This window comes from Cebidichthys violaceus, unplaced genomic scaffold, assembly GCF_023349555.1.
Source record: "Cebidichthys violaceus isolate CVI_PGR_0920_01 unplaced genomic scaffold, fCebVio1.0.p SCAF_110, whole genome shotgun sequence".
Taxonomy (NCBI): domain Eukaryota; kingdom Metazoa; phylum Chordata; class Actinopteri; order Perciformes; family Stichaeidae; genus Cebidichthys; species Cebidichthys violaceus.
This window is the reverse complement of record NW_027176275.1, coordinates 263436-283578: the sequence shown is the minus strand read 5'-3', so window position 1 is coordinate 283578 and position 20143 is coordinate 263436. Positions and strand designations below refer to the sequence as shown.

At 43.0% G+C, this 20143-nt stretch overlaps 1 protein-coding gene across 5 annotated transcripts; it reads left to right on the top strand.

The window, feature by feature from the left end:
- The first annotated feature begins 609 nt into the window (after nt 1-609).
- On the top strand, nt 610-20025 carry LOC137868441 (FERM domain-containing protein 4B-like). 5 transcript variants are annotated; one of them, XM_068705221.1, is made up of 24 exons: nt 610-837; nt 7895-7960; nt 8380-8474; nt 8613-8705; nt 9029-9113; nt 9462-9518; nt 9619-9641; nt 10680-10763; nt 10934-10999; nt 11284-11341; nt 11431-11517; nt 13044-13120; nt 13280-13418; nt 13527-13668; nt 13806-13939; nt 14101-14217; nt 14758-14986; nt 15073-15126; nt 15229-15361; nt 15591-15758; nt 15974-16758; nt 17610-17748; nt 18172-18291; nt 19117-20025. In XM_068705221.1, exons 2-23 carry the CDS (start codon nt 7895-7897, stop codon nt 18287-18289), a joined length of 2949 nt encoding a protein of 982 aa, XP_068561322.1. In that variant the 5' UTR covers nt 610-837; the 3' UTR covers nt 18290-18291; nt 19117-20025. The 5 variants fall into 5 exon arrangements, with proteins under 5 accessions (XP_068561322.1, XP_068561321.1, XP_068561323.1 ...); XM_068705222.1 differs by lacking the exon at nt 18172-18291 and having other exon boundaries at nt 611-837; XM_068705218.1 differs by having other exon boundaries at nt 612-837; nt 9029-9518.
- Nucleotides 20026-20143: the final 118 nt, after the last annotated feature.

Below are 20143 nucleotides of genomic sequence, written 5' to 3'. Positions count from 1 at the left end.
GTGTGGTCTATATAACAAAACAACACACTTTAAAACATACTTTACCCAATAAGTATGTTATTAACACACACAAATGTTACACACTAATTTGCCAGTCTGTCATTTTCAAAACCTTATCGAATTGATTGTTTTTGGTTTACTGTCGTTGCCCGTCAAATGTTTGCTTCTGATGTCATTTTATTGGCTTGGGTGTAATGGTGACATTGTAATCATTTGCTGTGAGTATAGCTGCTGTCATGGAAATATCATGAACAGCCAAATAAACAATAAACAGATGTTATATGATACAATAAGGGCTCAATATATCAAATATTATTAAGATAATATGAGTGCAGAGTCGTATATTTGGAGATAACACAGAATCCACATGGTGTAATAAACACACACACACACACACACACACACACACACACACACACACACACACACACACATATACATACATACATACATGTGTAGGCCTATATATATGTATAATCTTCAGGCGATCACGCTTCATTATTAGGAGGATTTAGAGTGATTCAGGCCGGCCGGCAGCTGCTGGATGAGAGGCAGAGGGAGGGAGGGGATGCGGGGCTCGTTCACATAATAGCCGGCGGGTGAAGGCGTGGTGAGTGTGGCTCAATACGAGGCGTGTGTGTGTGTGTGTGTGTGTGTGTGTGTGTGTGTGTGTGTGTGCGCTACAGTACTACCGGAGGATGAACATGGACAGCGGCTGCACGGCGGCTCCCCTCCCTGGCAAAAGCAGCCGGGGAGAAAGCTGAACAGAGGGGCGATCAATATGCAGGGGAAGCTATACCTTATCGACACCTAAGCGGGATATAAGGAGACGCGAAGGTAAGGCGATATATGATGGTGATGGAGCAGATTCAACCCGCCTCATTGCGCTGCGAGGAGACAAAGTAGGACCGAGTCATGGGCGCATGTGATCCGGGGACAGCGCATCAATGAAAATTTACAACAGCATGGGTTTGGCTCTCCGCGGCGACTTGGCGTGTTCCCTCAGTAAAACAAGGAGGAGTGAGGCTTTTATTTGACACATCTGTGGTAGTCATGGGGCTCAGGTGGAAACCACCCATATATACACAGTACAGTAGCCCACAGTAGCGCATTCATTGTTCTCCCCTGCACAGTGGGAACCGGCCCTGAGGTGGGCTAGTCTCATTGTAGGATGCCGTGGACAATATTGCTGTTTGTGGTGGATTTCACATGGTAGTATTTGATGTTTTTAAGTAAAAAAAGAAAGAAAAGTATAGTTTAAAGCTATTTGACTGGTCTGATTGAATCTAATATGCAGAGGCAGGCTGTATAATACAATACATGTCTTTAGGTTGTGTGACTTAGTGAATAGTGAATAGTAAAGAAAAGAGGGTGTCCAATGCATTGCCTCGTTTTTTTTTTTACGTTTTGTGCATAATTATCATTTTCTATTTAGAAGTGTTTGGGATTTGTTGCTATGGTGACAACTGGTGGTCCAGTGAGGACATTAGCTGGTGCAGGTGTAGGTGATTTTCCTTTAACAATGGATTGTTCTGGATGCTTATTTTTACTTCAACGGTAAAAACAAGGATGAGCCTTGCAAAGATTGACACTGACCTTGCCGAGTTATCTCAGAGCTGAAGGAAGCGACACACACGTGTGTGTGCGTGTGTGTGTGTGTGTGTGTGTGTGTGTGTGTGTGTGTGTGTGTGTGTATATTTAAAGCATCAGACATTGTAAACAGGAATTGTTGTTGAGATGGTGGCGTCTGCATGACACACCTGCAGTGTGAAACTTTGTTGCTCTTGTCGGGGGAGGATGTCCTGTGCCATTTATCACACCCGTCAACCTCTTTTGGGGGCAATTTCTGACCCCAAAACTCTTCTTTTTTTTTTTTAAAGGGTCACTGAAGTCAGGCTTCTGGTTAACTCCTTCATCAGATATTCAACAGAATCAAAACTCGCATATATTTCGCATATATATTTTTTTCATGCACATCCCTCACTTGTTCCTCGCAGTTTTGAGAGCCTAAAGAGAGCCGGTGGGTTTCGAAGCTGCTGAGAAACGTCTCGGCACTCATTTGGCAACCGTTCATTTAAAAATCAAGGCCTCCCGAGACTTTCTGAGAAATGTGCTAAAGACACGCAGAGAGAGAGAGAGAGAGAGAGAGAGAGAGAGAGAGAGAGAGAGAGAGAGAGAGAGAGAGAGAGAGAGAGAGAGAGAGAGAGAGAGAAAGAGAGGGGGGGAGAGATCTATTTCTGGACAGGCCAGTAATCTTGTATTCTTACACTTTACACAGACGGAATAAATCTGATATATGCCGAAGTGAAACAGGTTGGCTTGGGATTTGGGGTTAGAACTTAATCTTAGAACTTAATCTTACTCACGTGCAGCTTTCCTGAAAATCAAAGTCTGATTGATCCAGTTTCAACATGTCCCGCTGCCCCTAGACATATGGTTTCAGTTAAGGTAAAGACAAGCAGTATAACTTGATTGAATCCCTGTCAATACTCCTATAGGATAATAGGACTTTCATTGGGCTGCATCATGGAATTTGGTCATGTTCCGTCATTTTGTGCCTCAGCGCCTCGTCCCTCAGCACTGCAGAAAGTCACTGCAGTTCTCTGCAATGAAACTCTGCAGTTTTGTGATATCGGGAGTGCCGGTGGGAATAGCTGTGGGACCCAGAGAACGAGGGCAATTGGTGGGAAAGCTCTCGTGATTGCTTTTAGACGCGTCTGTTTGTCTATGTGCTCTGGATGTTTCACTTCTGCACTGAGACGCTGGTGTTTGAATATTTTGGGGGTTTTGAAATATAGGTAACCATGAGTGTCTGCACCCTGATCAATCCGCCTATCAGGACGGATCCAAAGAACACACGCATATCTTGGATCCAGGAATACATTTATAAACATGGGATTCTACCCAAAGACGAGATATCCCAACAAACACATTCATGTTCCCCATATGAATAACCTATTGATCTCATTTTGGAAACTTTTGCAGCATCACCACCTGACCGAAGTGTAAACTTTGCACACAGAATAATTATAACATAATAGACAGATTCCCATGAATTGCTGCGCACATTCCATGGCCTCTTTTGATGATGTATAACTCTGAGATATATATATATATATATATATATATATATATATATATATATATATATATATATATATAATGAGAAACATCACTAAGGCTTAGGGCTGGGCGATTATTCAATGTGGTTATTTATCATCTTTCAATAAAATCATATTGTGATTGAATCATATATCGTTATACTCAATTACTTTATCTATTTTGATCTATAACATACCAAATTAAATGTCTCATTAAATCAGAATTGATCAGATTTCAGCTGATGGAAAAAACCCCAGTAGTTAAATCAAACTATTGTCTTTATCTGATCATAAAAGTAATGCATGTAAACACAGTCAGTTTACAGCTGGAGATATTTATTCATCTTTCTCTATCATTTCACTTTAAACTATTACTTTCATTCATTCATTTTGCACTTAAAGTTCATTATAAAATGAGAGTCTGCACTTTTCATTTGTCAAGTCTTTAATTCACACAGGAAAATACAAAAAATAGACTTTACCATGTGGTTATTTTCAAACTTTCAAACTGACAATACTGTCTTTATCATGATATGTACTGGTATTAAGATATGAAATGACATATCTGGATAGAAGATTTGGGCCACACCGCCCAGCCCTACTAAGGCTAACTTGGACATTTGTACTTATTTATTAGTTTTTCTAGCGTTAGCATTACAAGCCTACAGTGACCGATAGAAGCAGATTTGACCACTGCCGTCACTACGGCTTCTAATAAAACACAGTCGTCTGATGTTTGCGTCTCGCAGTTGCAGGACATCCATTAGAAAACTCATCACGATGTCCTCCTGCTTTGGTAGACGTCCTTTTGAACTTGCACTGCATGATGACATCATTCGCATGAATCACTGCTCTGCGTTACCCGCCCTTGTATCAATGAGGTGTTGTGATATAAAAAAAAAAAATAAAAAAAAAATATGACATTTCTTTCCTGATTTCTCCATAATATCCTGGGCCTCATTGTGTTCATGAATTTTCCGGATATCACAAACAGCCAGGCTTGCTTCTCTTTGGGAGACGATGCTACACAGATACCGTTTTGACCGCTGACAACATGAGTCATGATGGGATATCAGATGAGGTTTCAGATAATCTGCATCCTCTGTAACCGCGGCTTCTTATTCTGTACTCACTGTTCTGACCGGTTCTTGGCTTTAGTGTGTGCTATTTATTATTTATTTTTTTTTGCACCGCCAATACGCCTACTAATCAAGCTCCTTATCAGCGAGAATTCTTTAGGAGACATTCTTCCCATAATGCAAAGTAAATTAAAAAAAAATGAACCATTTGAATCCATGCAGTGAAGTCATGATTAGTCGTGAAGGTCTCTGTGTTGTTCCCAGTCAGGGTCAGAGGTCAGCTACATCAGCTAGTGTCACAGTGGAACTGTTAAAATCTAATTTACTCAAAGCACATGACTTAGTGTGTCTCTCCTTACCACAAGAGAAACACACACTTTGTCCAACTTTGTCCTACTGTAGTTCCTTTAGTGTTGTGCATGTGTTCTCAAAAATACAAATGCAAAATCTAAATTAAAATAGTTTGTGAGTTTCTAAACCGTGCCTGGCTTTGTCTGAATGCAGTGGGTGTCTTGTAAGCATAAAGAGCAGACGCTGACTTGCGTGTGTTACCAGCCCTCATCAATAATGCATGAAAACAGGAAACTGAGATAAGACGGGCTGCAGTCTGGACATGACATTTAAACAGTGTGACGTATTAAACACTGACAGCCAGTTTACTCAGGAGACAGGACACATTATCCTGTTGGCTAATTGCACGACTTTTAAATGTCTTTTTATACAAATCTGCTCAATGTCAGAGGGCCTTATATCTCTACATCTTACCAGGTTATGTCTAATTGTAATGAACTTATTCTTTTTTTTTTTTTTTTTTCCCTCGTGAAGGAGGTCTCATCTGCACCTTCTCCAAGTCTCCACCGTTGCACGCCATAACAAGCTGTCTATATGCCAACCTCAGGCTCCAGACTAGAGCCAAGCCCTGCACCCTGCAGCGTCTCTGGAGAGGCAAACACAAAGACCGACGGTTCTTTCATCTCTTTTTTTCTTCTTCTTCTTTTTACATGAAGGTTCAGCTCTTGTCTTAACCCCACAGGGTCCAAGGCTGGCCTTCTATTCAGGTTTGCGTTTGTGCTTGATTAAGCGGCGCTGTCTGCTGTGCCGAATAAAAGGATCATCATGAGATGACTGATGAAGATTTTGATTTTCAGCAGTGGTTAGTAGAGCTGCAACAGTCACTTTTGGAAGCAAAAATACAGAATATCTGCTGGTTCGAGCTTGTCCAGTGTGAAGATTGTCTGCGTTTCTTTTTCTTAAACTTGTTATCTTTGTTGTTTTTTTTGACAGTTGGACTCAAAACAAGCTATTAGAAGATGTCAAGTTGAGTTTCCAGCATATTGTCATGAAACTGCTGGGTCAGTCGGGGTCGCTGGGCTGCTCGGTCAGGTATAAATAGCGGTTCTCGCAGTGATTACAGCTCCCAGATGATTAAATAGTGTAGATTCCTAAAACTCCCGGGCTCCTCCTCCTCCCGCTCACTTCATCTATATTGCATAAGTACAAGTCATCCCGGCAGCATTTGACTCTCGTCCGCCGAGCTAATAACTGCTTATGAAAATTCCTCAGTGGCACATGCCTGTTTAATAAGAAGCCATTTTCTCCACATAGAAGAAGAAGAAGAATCCCTGCACCATCTAGTGGCCAATGTCTTTACATGCCAGCCAGAGTTTGTGTCTTGCCACAGAGACAAATTGCGTGACCCCCCCCCCACCGTGACGCAGTCATAACTAAATCAAAAGCTCAAATCAATGCAATAATGTGATTGCTACACGCAGCCACACTCCAAATTAATTGTATTAATTGAATGTGACTTTTAATTTCGATCCTGAAAGAGAATTTATGACTGTGGAGGAAAAAGGAAAGGCGCGTTATTCAGAGGCCGTAATTGACAGAGTGCTCGTTAAAACATTACAGATGGTGTGATTCAAAAAGAAGTGACCCATCCTCTTCAGGAAGCGGGGCAATTTGTTTCATCGTTTATTAGCGCAGCATGTGTGTGTGTGTGTGTGTGTGTGTGTGTGTGTGTGTGTGTGTGTGTGTGTGTGAGGAAAAGAATGCATGAGAAGTAAGAGTGTGTGTGTAAAAGTAAGGCCTCTTTCAATCACTTCAGTACCTCTTCTATCAAATCACTCAGTTTAAATGTACATGGAAAAGGAAGCAGGAGAAACCCGACACCCAGATCCAAATCTATTCAGCCGCAGAGCACCACACAAGCGAAATAAGCATCTAAAATGTCTCGGTAAATTCAGCAGACCGTATTGACTGCTCGTGTTTCCTGTCTGACCCCTATTGTTCGTATTAAGAAGCAATAAAACCCTGAAGTGTGGCCAGGATTGTGTCCCAGCCTTCAGTCGGCTTGTTGGTTTCCTCATTAACCGTGTGAGCCTTCACTGCGCACAGCTACTGCGGTAAGGCCTGGCTACGCGGTCGGTAAACCTAGAGCGGAAACAAGTTGCCGGTTAAATCCCCATCGTCTGTTGGCGCTCAGTCGGAGCTGACAATTTCATGGTCGGGATCCAAGAGGAGACTCTGGTTTTAAGGGATGAGTCAGGGATGCATCCACAGCTGCGCCCTCCTCCCCGGAGAGGTTTACCAGGTACAAGCAGCTGCTCGGGTTCACACCAAGTTGAAATCGGCCTCATTCTGTCGAGAGGAGAAGGCTGTTGAATATGTTTGAAAAGTGTTGCTTTTTCAGTCTTGTTGTGAAACCGGTTCAACCTCAATCTGTCATATATTTTTTTTTACCAGCTCTTTGATTTATCAGGCGCACGGCGCTCTCTGCGTCTCTTAGTGGGTCGAGTCGACTCCGTGATGAGGATCGTCGTTGAAGGGCATTGTGGTCCAAAATGATCCATTCATATTTTATTGAACAGGGTGAAACGTTTGTGATTATAAAGATATTAGACATTAGACATATTCAGATCTTTTACTGGGTAAAAGTAGCAATACAAAAGTGTAAACTACTATACAAGTAAAAGTACATAAGCATTACAAACAAAACGTACTTAAAGTGTCAAAAGTAAATGTACTTACTCTGCTTATGTTATTAGAATTGATTACAATTATACTGTAGTTATTCATGTCTGAGCAGCATTGTAATGTTGTCGCTGGAGGAGGTGAAACTAACTTGAATTACTTTATAAACTGATGGGTTGTTTAATCTGTACAAATGCATCATATTGTACGTTACCGATCATATGTTTTGTGTGTAAAATCGTATTATGCAAAGCAAGCTAGCTGTCAAATAAATGTAGTGGAGTTAAAAAGTAGTAGTAAGTACAGGACGTGAGTAAATTTACATTCCACCACTGGATACTTCACTTAAATGTTGGAGAGACTGAGAGACTGAAATAGTCAACGTTAAATGTGAACGGTTCAAAATGGTGCAAATCCTTCCTTTGGTTGCTATGGCAATAAATCCTTGAGACAATGGTTTCATTGTCTGGAACAACGTCAGTGTTTTGTGTGTATTTACCGCCAAGGTCTTTGCTAAGTACGTCTCTTTAAGACTCTTTAGATACTTCACAGCCACAAGCCCTTATTATCAGGCCCCATGTGTGCCGTAGGTCACGGCTGTAAAAAAAAAAAAAAAAAAAAACCCCCAAACAAACACATTACCAATACTGGAGAACCTGATGTCATCGTGCCGTGTTGTGATGAATCGCTCGCAATCTGTGTCACGAGCTTTTGCACTTCCTCTCTTCCGTTTCCCTGCAGATGACCGAGGGCAGGCTGTGCCAAGTGCAGCTGCTGGAAGACAGGAAGCTAGAGCTGCTGGTTCAGGTACGACTGCAACTGTCTATCTGCTCGGCGTGTAGATAAGCAGCTGCTTTGCTGAGAAGTTCTTTACTTAAAAGATGATGTCAGTGTTGTGCTCACATCGAGCTGTAACTGTAGGTTAAACGAAGTCACAGATATGTTTCTGTAATGTAATGATATACTGTATATGAGGTTGGCGAGTAGGAAGACCTTCCCTGGGTTGAGTCCCTGAGTATGTTCACTGCTGAAGTGTCCTTGAGCACAACACTGTGCATCCTCACTCACTCCTGCTACTGTCTGCGCTCTAATTGATCTCGCCTCTCTTCGGAAAGGGAAGGAAAACAATTTCCTCAAAGGATCTCTGACACGTTTATCAGTTATTATACACTGGATGTTTCCCTGATCCAACGTTTAACCGCTACATCTAAACCTTCCCCCCTCAGCCGAAGCTGCTGTCCTACGAACTCCTCGACTTGGTTTCCTCCCACTTCAACCTCAAAGAGAAGGAGTTCTTTGGAATTGCGTTTTTCGATGACCAGTATGTAAAATTGTTGAGTTTATTTCTTCTCAATGGTCTGAATATTTACAGCGCAGATGTCCAATACGCGAGTGTGAGCAGAATGCAGCTTCCTGACGCTTCGGTCTGTTTGCTTTTTTTTTTTTTTTTTTTTTGCAGTGGTCGGCGTAAGTGGTTGCAGATGGACCGCAGGGTTCTGGAACATGACTTTTTGAAGAAGTCCGGGCCCGTTGCCCTAAACTTCCTGGTCAGGTAATAATTCATTTTTTCCTCATGCAAATCGTAAGATCTCCAGCAGGGTGCACTACTTTGTTGAGATGGAGTATAGCTGTGAACAAAATGTCCTATCCTGACTGTCTTATGTGTATATGTAAATATATATATATATTATATATTATAATTATTTTACTGCACATCATCACAAACCAACACTCTAAGCAATCACTAGGCAGAGAAACGTGCAGATTGAGGATTCCCTATAATGACAGTGAGCAGTAATCTCTGTTTAACTTTTAAACTGTTGTGTGTGTGTGTGTGTGTGTGTGTGTGTGTGTGTTTGCTTTTATCCGTCTTAGGTTTTATGTAGAGAACATTACACAGCTTAAGGACATCACAACGGTGGAGCTATTCTTCCTGAATGCAAAGTCTGCTGTCTACAATGTAAGTGTTTTTTTTCCTCTCTTTTCTTTTGAAGCGATGAAAAATGATGCGGCTAGTTGTGTTTTTTGTTTTGTTTTGTTCTCAACAGTCTTCCTGATGATTCGCTGTCTCTGGACCCCTTGCGGCTCAGCAGACAATGGCCGCAGGGCACAGTTTCCCCCGCTCTGCTGGCTGGAATGTAAAGTAGATAGTCTAAGAAAAACAATTAAAAAAAAAAAAAAAAAAAAAAAAAAAAAAGCAAGGGTTCATAAGCAGAGGTTATTGGAGGAGATTTCTATATTTGGATCTAGAACGCATTTTCTGCGTCGTGCATATTTATCTCTTATGTCGATCTTTTATGTCTCTCAGGGGTTTATAGAAGTGGAAAGTGACAACGTCTTCAAATTAGCTGCAAATGCTCTGCAGGTTAGTGCTTTTTTTTAAATAGGCTCACGATCAAACATGAATTACCGCATCTAAAAAAATCAGCATGTAATCTGATTACCTGTATTATTGTCGTCACCAGGAGGCGAAGGGAGACTACACAAGGTAAGTGAGTGCATATTATCAGCTGGGTAAGAAGTATTTAACGGCAGCAGGGGGGAGGGGGGGGGGGAGGGGGGGGGGGGGGCGCAAGTTAATGGTGAGCTTTTAGCGAAGGCGTTCATTAGGTCACGAGAAAAATCAATGGCAGCGTTATGTGAGGTTTACCACGGACTGCTCGTGAAGCTTGCACCGTGCAACTAATGAGTCTCACGGTGCTGATAGAAGCCCAGGTATTGCAGAGGAGAGACTTCTTAGAGAGCAACTGTTATACCTGCCTTATGATATTATGCATGTGGCGATCAGAGGGAATACTGCGGCCCTTCGTGCAGGTCGCCACCTGGCTTCGACCAGCTGATGAAGGAAGATGGTTTAGGAAATACTGACATCTTTGTTCACGCGAGTAGATTCTTTATATTACGATAATGTGACTGTACCAGCGAGGACGCTGAGGCCACGCCCTCTGTGTTCCTTCGGGGATTTTAGGGAGAGTTAATTAAGCAACTTCAGCAGTTTACAATCCTGTCGCGATTGAGTTTGAGAGCTGGTAGGCCAAATAACATACAGGGTTCGGTGTCGTCTAACCAGAATTTTATTCCAGGAGTGCGGAGAACAAAATGTATTCAGATCATTTACTCATATAAAGGTTGTAATAGCACGGTGTACAAATACTCTGTGTTATCAACAAAATGCACTTATAGTATCAAAGTACTCCTTGAACGGGCCTTTTAGTGCAGCTGTTCGAGGTATATCTAATTTGAACTATTTGATTTGCTCCTGGGCAGTTATTCTTAGCACTTTGAATTGTTCAAAGTAACTCCTGCTGTCAGCAAAATGCACACTTTGCTTTCGAAAAGAACAGAACATTTGAAATATGAAAGTATTTCAAAATTGTACTTAAAGACGGTAATTACTTACCGCTGCTACTTAACTGACTTAACAAAAAAGAAAGAGGAAACATCCAAGAAGTGACGTTAAATAGAGATAGATCGTCCTCTCAACTTCCAAAACTGTCATTATAACCGTTTGTTCTTTCCGTTTCAGTGATGAAAACACTAGAGCTGACTTGAAGAAACTACCAACTCTTCCCACCAAAGTCCTCAAGGAACACCCATCGCTTGCATACTGGTACGCTCACGGGAGCGCTCATTTCAGATCTAACAATAAATAAACTGATTTCACTGATTTAAGTAGGTTTTTAAACGCAGCTAAACTGCATCCATACGGAATGATTTGATCTGATGCCGTGCATCAGTTCAAAAGCGTGAAATGGTGTCTTCTTTTCTTTGACATTGCAGTGAGGATCGAGTAATTGAACATTACAAACAGCTGAAAGGAGTCTCCCGAGGACAGGCCATTGTGCAGTAAGTATCGGAGAAAAAAAATGATTCAACACTTGTAATTAGACGATGAATGCCATTAAGCTTTAAGTACATTAATCTTCCTCTCACCTCTATTAGCCCTCCCTTGTCTCCGTCTCTCTCTGGCACTCCTTTTCTCATCATCTGAAAGAAATCAATAGCTCCTCCTCAGCTGCAGTCCAGTGAATCACACTGATTCACTGGACACGAGGTCAAATGTCTGTCTGTTCACATTTCCAAGGTAAACCACAAGAAGCGGTAATACAAAAAATGTTTTGTTGTTCTAGGTATCTGACGTTAGTGGAATCTTTGCCCACGTATGGCGTCCATTACTATGAAGTGAAGGTAAGTCTTCTGCTGTGATTTAACGGGGAAAACGACAGCTGTTGTGCCTGAAACCGAGTCAACCATCAAGCTGTGTTCTGGCCTCACAGGATAAACAAGGGATCCCGTGGTGGCTTGGAATCAGCTATAAGGGCATCGGCCAGTACGACCTGCAGGATAAATTAAAACCTCGAAAGGTAAAGATTTCCGGGCTGCTGCCCCTCTCAAATGGCTGCTGCTCTTTCTCTGCTTCACTAATCCGACCGTGGCCACGAGATAGCGGCAGGGGGTAAGGAGTGCTGCTGCTGCTGCACACATAGCGTGGTGATTCACCAGCTCCCGATTCGTGCATCATCTATTTCACTCCCGACAAAGGCCGGGCTTCGGCTGCTGCAGCAAGACGAGGCCAGACTTGTAGCGTCGGAGCAGAATCTCAGTCTGGAGAGCTCTCTCTCCATAATGAAGCTTACAGTGACTTTTTGTCTGTGAGCCAGCTTTTCTTGTTTCATCGGTGTTGCTTTGGCGTGTATTTGATTCGAGGAACACCCATGTGAGCGATCCGTCAGCTATGCGGTCCGGTCTGTGGAGACGAGGAGGAGGAGAGTTCAAAACAATTCACATTCATTTACCGGCACCGTCTCCCCCCCCCCCCCCCCCCCCCCCCCCCCCCCGGTTCTAGCACGGTGATCGCTCGACGTGGTGCAATCCGTCTCTGCCAGCTGTGTTCCAGAAATTGTGCAAGCAGCCGGGCCGTGTGCAGGCAGCGGTGTGCAGCTGGAGAGGGAGTGAGAGCTGGTGATGTCAAAGATAAAAAGGGGGCTGGATTTTTTTTTGGGGGGGGGGGGGGGGCGTTATAATGCATGTTCTGAGAATACCTGAGGAGAACAAGTCAGGAGCTGACAGGAGAAGGAACAAAGGATGTGTTTGTGTTGACAGCAAAGTTAGGGAGGATTCAATAACTTAACAACCGGGACCTGTGAACATCCATTGTACCGGTAAGTCTGGATACTGCACTCCTTTGTCCGGTTGCAAGTAGACTGGGCTTTTTGTTCTTTGAATAACATTTTGCACGTACATCTAGAATCAATCTCTGAAATATTTTTGCCGTAAAAAAAAAAAAACCGGGTGGATGATTGCCTCTTCATTGCTATGTTAACAACGTAGCAGCGTTGCGATGCAAAACACTCTGCAAAGCAACCACAAGTATATGGTTTACTGCGTCTGCATCTCGTCCAGACACACAGCGAGTCACTGACCCAAATAGATTGTTCATATCTGGCTGTTGTCAGTGAGCACCTGGGTGATACGAGGACGGACGTGATGAACCCGTGGAAAGCAGTTGCGATGAGTCTTTCGTCGAATGTCCCCTTGTGGCATTCTCAGCTTTCCAACACCTGCATTATTGCAGATTGTGTGCGTGCCGGGGGCGGCCCAGACTGTAATGACTGCTCGTGTTACTGTCTGGCTTTTTTTTTTTTTTTGAAATGACGGGTTAGACAACACACCTGCTCTACTAATCTTTTCTTTTTCTAGCACTTTATGCGATGTCATGACATCGTAACTACGGATGTGTTCTGGCAATAAAACGTGAACATTCACCTGAATTGAAGGCACAAAACGGACACATTTTAAAGCCATTATGTCTGGCCTTGCACTGGCCCGTGTGGATTACAGAGCATAGTATCCATTTCCCTAATCAGACATTTCTTATTTCTACCTCTAGCTTTACCAGTGGAAGCAGCTGGAAAACTTGTACTTCCGGGAGAAGAAGTTTGCCGTAGAAGTTAACGATCCCCACAGGTGAGATTCTTCTTTCTAGCTTTCTTAGCATTCATCCAAAGAGATCCTTTATATATCACTGTTGTTTCTATTTGAATTGTGATTTAAATAAAACTCCATTCCCAACCGATGATTTATTTTTTCGGGGGGGGGGGGGGGGGGGGGTGTTTCTTGCAACAGGAGAGCAGTAACCAAGCGCACCTTCGGGCAGACCGGCCTACTCATCCACACGTGGTATGCCAGCCATTCTTTAATCAAAACCATTTGGGTCATGGCTATTAGCCAGCACCAGTTCTACTTGGACAGAAAGCAAACCAAAGTAAGTGTCTGTCAAAACTGCATCACTTTTAATGCTTGCCTTTAATACCATCCGTTAATGTTTGGTTTGTACATTTATTTATTTTTTTCTTCTTGTGAATTCTTTTAGACTAAATTAGGAACAGCGAGAAGTGTGGAGGAAATTGCCATGGATCTCACGGAGCACGGAGGAGCAAAAATAAACAGACTGGGAGACGCAGGCCTGAAGAACAACTTCATAACAGCCAGCAATGGGAGCCTGGTGTCTACAGGTTGGTTATAGTTAGTTCAGTGTCTATTAAGTTCGTACTTTTTCTTAAGTTATCATTTCAGATCATATTCACGCTCCCAGATTTCTCTGACTAAGCTATGAAGCTATGTGTCGAACAGTAAGACTAATGTTTCACAGGTTCCGCAGACTCTGAAATGAGCGAAGAACAGAAGAAAGAGAAACTCTCTGAACTGAGAAAAAAGGAGCAGGAGATCCAAGATATTTTGGCCAAGAAAACAAAAGAACTGAAGAAGATTTGCCTGAGAGAGGCGGTGAGAACATATTTTAAAATTGCATTTCTTCTGCACTGGTGCTATATTTATTCTTCTCTAAACAGCCACATTCAGACAGCTGCAACTCCTATTGTCGAGATTGATGGTTTCTGCTGTTCACGTCAGTTAAAGTTTAAAGTATTGAGGTTTTGTGTTTTCAGGAGCTAACTGGCAAGCTGCCAAAGGAGTATCCCCTCTCTTCAGGTGAAAGAGCGCCACACGTCAGACGGCGAGTTGGCACTACTTTCAAGTTGGACGACCTTTTCCCTTACAACGAGGTCTGTATCAAGCACCTTCAAGTTAATTTATTTACACTTTTTTGGGGTTTAAAACATTAGTTTGGTGATTTTTCATTTGTTTTTGTCAATGAATTGATCCTATAACAAGTATATTCTGTGTAAAAACCTGATGTGTCTTATTCCTTTGTGCCCATAGAGCTCCATTGTTATTAGAACAACATTCTTTATGTTGCACTAGCTAGCGTTGTTTATCTTGAGAATCCACCAAGAGTGCGCTGGATTAAAAAAGATTATCCAACGAATAAACCCAGCCCAATGTTGGCAACCCTTTTTCCAATGAAAGAAATGCTTGTGCACTCACCAGTGCCGTCTCACATTGGCCTACAGTACAGTACTGAAATACTGACTAGTGCACCAATCTGCAGCTGAAAATAGTCCCCAACAAATGCACCAGTTACTCTTGATTGAGTAACATTTGCTCAAGACTACAGTACCTAGGGAAAACAGGTTATTCAGATAATTACCACTATTGTCTAGAAGAGTTATACTTATTTTAATGTCTGGGGTTTTTTGCTGCAGGATCCCTTCCTGAGGAACCTGGAGAGCAGATTTGCTCTGCAGCAAAAGATCGTGGAGGCGGCTAAGAAGCTCGCAAATGAGCCAGAGCTGTGCAAAACTGTCAAGAAGAAGAGGAGGAGAAACTGTCTGGATGCCATGCAGAAACTCCAGCAGATAGAGGATGAGATGAACCAGTACAGAATCAAGAAGGGGAAGAAGCCCACGCAGCGGGCCTCAGTGATCATTGCAGGTATGATGCATGTTGATCGGTGTTACCGGATTATCATTTAGACGCAGTTTAACAGTAAACATGGAGTTGCTTCCTCTTTTTTCCAGATGAACTTGTCCGTTCAGACTGCAGCTCTCTGTCTAGTCTCCCGCTGGATGACGGTGAGTCAGACGACACACATTCAACTGACCTTTATATCGTTATGGCAACTTTTGAAAGAGAGGGTGTCAGTTGTGTTACCGCGGGTTGCCTTTTGTATTCAGATGACTCAGACGGTGTCAGTCAGAGGCCGCGGTCACGGTCGGTCCAAGGTTCCCCTCAGCTCAGTCCGATGCGATCGCTGGGACCGGAATATGATGCGGAACGACAGGGATCTCCGAGGAAGAACCACAGCAGGTGCGGGGAAACACATTTCCTTCCTCTGGTCTGGTGCGAGGCGTAACGTGTTTCACAACTTTTTTGATTTTGTTGAAAAGCCGTTCTTGGAATGAAAAAAAAAAAAATGTAATGATTTGGCAAGAGACCTTAATATTTGCTGCGTCATGCATGCTCATTCCTTTCCTCACATCTCATCCCTTTTTTTTTTCTTTCTTTTCTTTTTTGGATCCTCTCCACACCCTTTTAGATTAGCTTTTGAAGGCCAGGATACTTCCCACTACTGCCAGAACCCAAGAGAGGTCTCCTCCACCCACAGTAGTCCCTATAAAACCCTTCCCAGACCTCCTAGAGATCCACACAGCATGCCTCCCACCCCAATTATGACCCGCAACGCCTACAGCAGCAGCCAGCTCAGGTGAGATCTGCTGCATTACCAACTTCTTTCCTTTTTTTTTTTTTTTTTTCAACACCCACTTTCCTCAAACCCCCCCTAACCCCCCCTAACTTTTAACCAAAGCCGTCATACAAATCCCTAACCCTTTTTATTTCAACTAAGAAATCCGGGAAAAAAAAAAATCATCCGGTAATGTATTTTTAGGAGACAGTTTAAAAGTTGTGTCCCTTCTCCAGGTCGGAGGGGTCTCCTCATTGCTTCAGGCATCGCAGCGGAAGTCTGGAGTCGCAGCCCCGGCTGAGAAAAGACGCCGACTCAGAGAAGCCCGTCTTCGTCTTGTCACCAGCCCACCGCAGCAACAGCACAGAGGTGTTGGAGGACTGCTCTTCTTACACCAGCCAGTCCAGCCTTGACTACTGCGGGGCGGCCCACTCCCACTACAGCACGCTGGACTCCCGAACCTCAACCATGCATCGCCTCCACAGGAAGGTGGAAGTGTACGGAAACACTGGGAGTATGCCCAACTTGGTCCAGCACCATTCTGGTTGTAGTTATTCATGTGAGAACTCCGCACACTATGCACCCAGTGCCTACTACGTCACCGGCTACCCCTGCCCGGACATGGAGCCTTACTCTAACGGTGCCTACGTGTATGAGAATGAAGTAGAAGGCCACTACAACGTCAACCCTTCCTACCAAGTAAATGGGTATCACGGACATGACAGATTCAGGACCTACAGCAGTGACCGGGCGGATAGTCTTTCCCAGAATCCCTACGCAACTGTGAGGCCGCCGCGGAACAGAGAGGGGCCCAGAAATGAGCTGTTGGCCAAGAACATGCAGAAGGCCCTGGTGGCGGAGCATCTGAAAGGCTGGTACCACCGAAGCAGGGGCCCCAGGGAGGGAGGGAAGGGGATGCTGGCCGGGTATGACTTCGACAGCGGCTCTCAGCTCAGTCTGGGCTATCAGACCATGCCAGCGGCGTTCAGCCACTCCAGCAGAACCACCTCCTTTTCATCAGGTGAGATGAAGTCCTTGAGCAGATTGAAATAGTCAAATGTATTGGCGTAGGAAGGAAAATATAATTTAATAACAATACACAAAAACACTCCTCCACCATGCCTTTAAAGAGCTGCTAACCCACCCAGAACTATTTTATTCTGGTAGGATTCAGTGGAGGGTTTCCCTTTGCTGTGCCCAAAGCTTTTCCGGGCTTTAAAAGAAGAGAAGGAGAAAATTAGCCACAGTTTCTGCCTCTAATATATTACTATTACGTTCACGCACTCAGTCAATACCGTCACAGAGCAACACATCTTTGTTTCCTGAAAGATGAACGCTTGGTGGTTGACTTACTGCTGATCTAGAAGGTAATCCCAGAACCTCCAAACTCTTTCAAACCATCTGGATTTAGAAAAACATATTGTGTGTGCAGCACATTCAAAATGACTTTTAACTGTTTCCCAAGTTGTGGAAATATTTCCTAAACCAGGTAACCAGGAATGACTTCTCTACTTCCTCATTTCAATGTAGACAAATGGTAAAAATGTTGTTTCAGCAACATTTACCTTTTCTGGTTATATGAGATATGAGATGCACAAACTTATAATTTGTTAAAATGGTATTAAAAGGTATAAATACATTTGAAAAAAAAAGGTTTTGCAAGTCTGTACGTTTTATATAATCATACAATTGTGAAGTTTCTATGTAAAGTGGCAGAAAATGCACTGTAATAACATATTGCCATCATGTGAAGGGTAATTGTTTCCTTTGCAGTAGTGGCGTTAAACTTGACTTAGGAGTGTTTTCGACAATTACCAGTGAGCTCCACACCAACAACAGCTGAGTGTGTTTTTGCCTTCGTCTTGTTTGCAGTGTCCTCAGCGGAAAGCACGGGCAACTGGCGAAACCAGCTGGCAGTCGGCCTGACAGAGTACGAAACACCCGACACACCTCAGTACGCACACCCTGGAGCGCCCGCCTCTCCGTACAGCCGCAGTCCCTCACACTGCAGGTGAGTGCCGCAGTTCACTCAATCTCCACACTGAGCTGCGGATGCAAGAGGAAGTGAGTCAGTCACAGACAACTGTGTGTGTGTGTGTGGGGGGGGGGGGGGAGTTGTTCTCTCAGTTGAATTATTAGTAGAATTTTAAATTGAAATGCTGATTGCTATTTTATGGGTACAATAATTAGCCTGCTCATGTCCCCCGTCGGTGCTCTATGGCAGGTACAGATGTCAGCGCCACTAATGTTTCCTGTAATGCATGTTGCAGTGTAAGTCCTTGTTTTTGTATGCTGCTCTGCAAAGAGGTTTTTTTTGATATCTTGTGTGACCTGAAACTATTGAGCTCATAAAAAAAACCCCTAACCACGTGGACCATCTCTCTTTCTTCCTCCATTTCTTGACTCGTGATTAATTAAATGCTCATGTGTGCAGATCTCCTCCAGAAAACAAAGTCTCTGACACAATGCCTAAAAAATCTGAGTCAGTTGAGGTGGTTGGCTCTGAGGCCACTAGTACAGATGAACCATCAGACAACTGTTCTAGCACTTAAGGGTGAGACCGAACACAGCGGGGCTGCTTTGTGTCGTGTTGACAGTCGTCTCCATTTTTGACATCCCGTCTTCATTCGTGTGTCACTCCTGCGTAGCTTATTTAATCAAACATCCATCCTTTTCTTCATATTGTGATCTGTCGTTGATTTTTTTTTTTGTATTTGCACAAATATGTGTCATTATGTTGATGATTTTGCACCTCACCCACGGCAACTGTCTAATCATGTGTTGAAAAGAAAGTAAGAAGACTAAAAGTGGACAGCGAGCTAGCGGCTCCATGCGGCTGTACTAAATTGCTAACATTAGCATGCTAACATGCTAAAATGCGGCTAGTTAGCATGCGCAATGTTAGCATGCTAACATTCGCTCGTGAACACAAAATACAGGTGAGACTGATGGGGAATGTCATTAGTTTTGCAGGTATTTTGGTCGTCAAATCAAATATTGGGACAAATAAAAGTTTTGACGTGATATATCAACTCAACCTGAAGGCTCCCAACATGAATGGGAACCTCCTGGTGGCACGAGAGGAACAGTCAGGGGATCACCGAAGATGGAAGGCTTCATCCCTCCAGGGAACGATGGATATCTGAATCAAACTTCATGGCAACCCAATCTATAGTTGAGCTATTTCAGTTTCGACAAATGTCCTACTTCTTAGCTGCTAGCATGTCTAAAAAAAAATGTGTCCATTTAAGTCGTGTTGCATGCCTTTTCAGTGTACCGCATTTCCATTTTCCATTCAGTTTTTTTCCACAAAGTTCTTTGTTCTCAAACAATTGAACTACAATATATTTGACATATTCTTTTCTCGCTGCCCGTGCAGATTTCACCTGGATGGAAGCTACATGAGCATCCACTGAAGAGGACCAAACCGAACTTTGGCACAAATAAAAGCCATGGCCAGCAGCACATGATGAGGGGATGGAGTGGAAACACAGGCTGTACACAAACTGTCGTTGCTGCCGTAACCCTTTCTTAGGAGATGTTCTGTCGGTTAGGTGATGGCGGAGTCTACGTGTTCGCTGTCCTCATGTTAAAGTAAACCTCTGGACACAGTGATGACACTCTTGAATGACTTTCCCCATGTGCCTTGGATTGGATGGATTATACAGGCAGATGAGAATGTGTCATGGAACTTTAAGATGTTGCACAACCACACTGGATTCAAACCCTATTGTGTTTTAAAGATGGAGAAAAAAAAAAAAAATGAGGCAACGTGTTTTTACCGAAATCCAACTCTGTGTATTTTAACAGGAACTATCTTTTGCCTTATACGAAACAGTAGGTTATAGAATAAAAATGATGTTCAACCACTTTCATCTCAGTAAAGTATGATCAAAAATAGTCTTAATTAAATATTACATCCACATTGAAAACAAAGCTTGAACACGTTGACATAGAGCAGACTATTCGGTGAATTTCCATTTCTTTCTTTTGTTAAACTTTCAATCAGAATGTATTATGTCAATATTGTTTATAGAACCATTTGTCTTTGTTGGTGGCGTAATGTGTTTTAAAATGCATGGTGAGAATATCTTTTTTTTTTTTTTTAAATATAACAACTTCTTTTTATACTAACAGAAGACCACTGCCGTGAAAACCATAATATTCATGTCTCGTAGTTCGTTTTCTCACATATTTGTACAGTCAGTGTGTAGTTATATGTTAGATGTTGTCATAAAATATTTTCCACTGGGAACAAGGATGTGAATAAATACATGTGTGACACATAGACGCCTGTTGTCACTTTCTGTGTGGCTGGTAAACACCCGGTTCGGGTTCTGCTATTGAGTTTGTGAGTACGCCTTAAAGGAGTAGTTCAACTTTTTGGTAGTCTGTATTTGCTTTCA

Bases quoted from the DNA above. Each gene is read 5' to 3' on its own strand.
- LOC137868441 (XM_068705218.1), top strand. From the start codon at position 7,895: ATGACCGAGGGCAGGCTGTGCCAAGTGCAGCTGCTGGAAGACAGGAAG. The intron at 11,342-11,430 runs GTAAGTCTTCTG...CTGGCCTCACAG, and splicing joins TCCATTACTATGAAGTGAAG to GATAAACAAGGGATCCCGTG. The intron at 16,759-17,609 runs GTGAGATGAAGT...TCTTGTTTGCAG, and splicing joins AACCACCTCCTTTTCATCAG to TGTCCTCAGCGGAAAGCACG.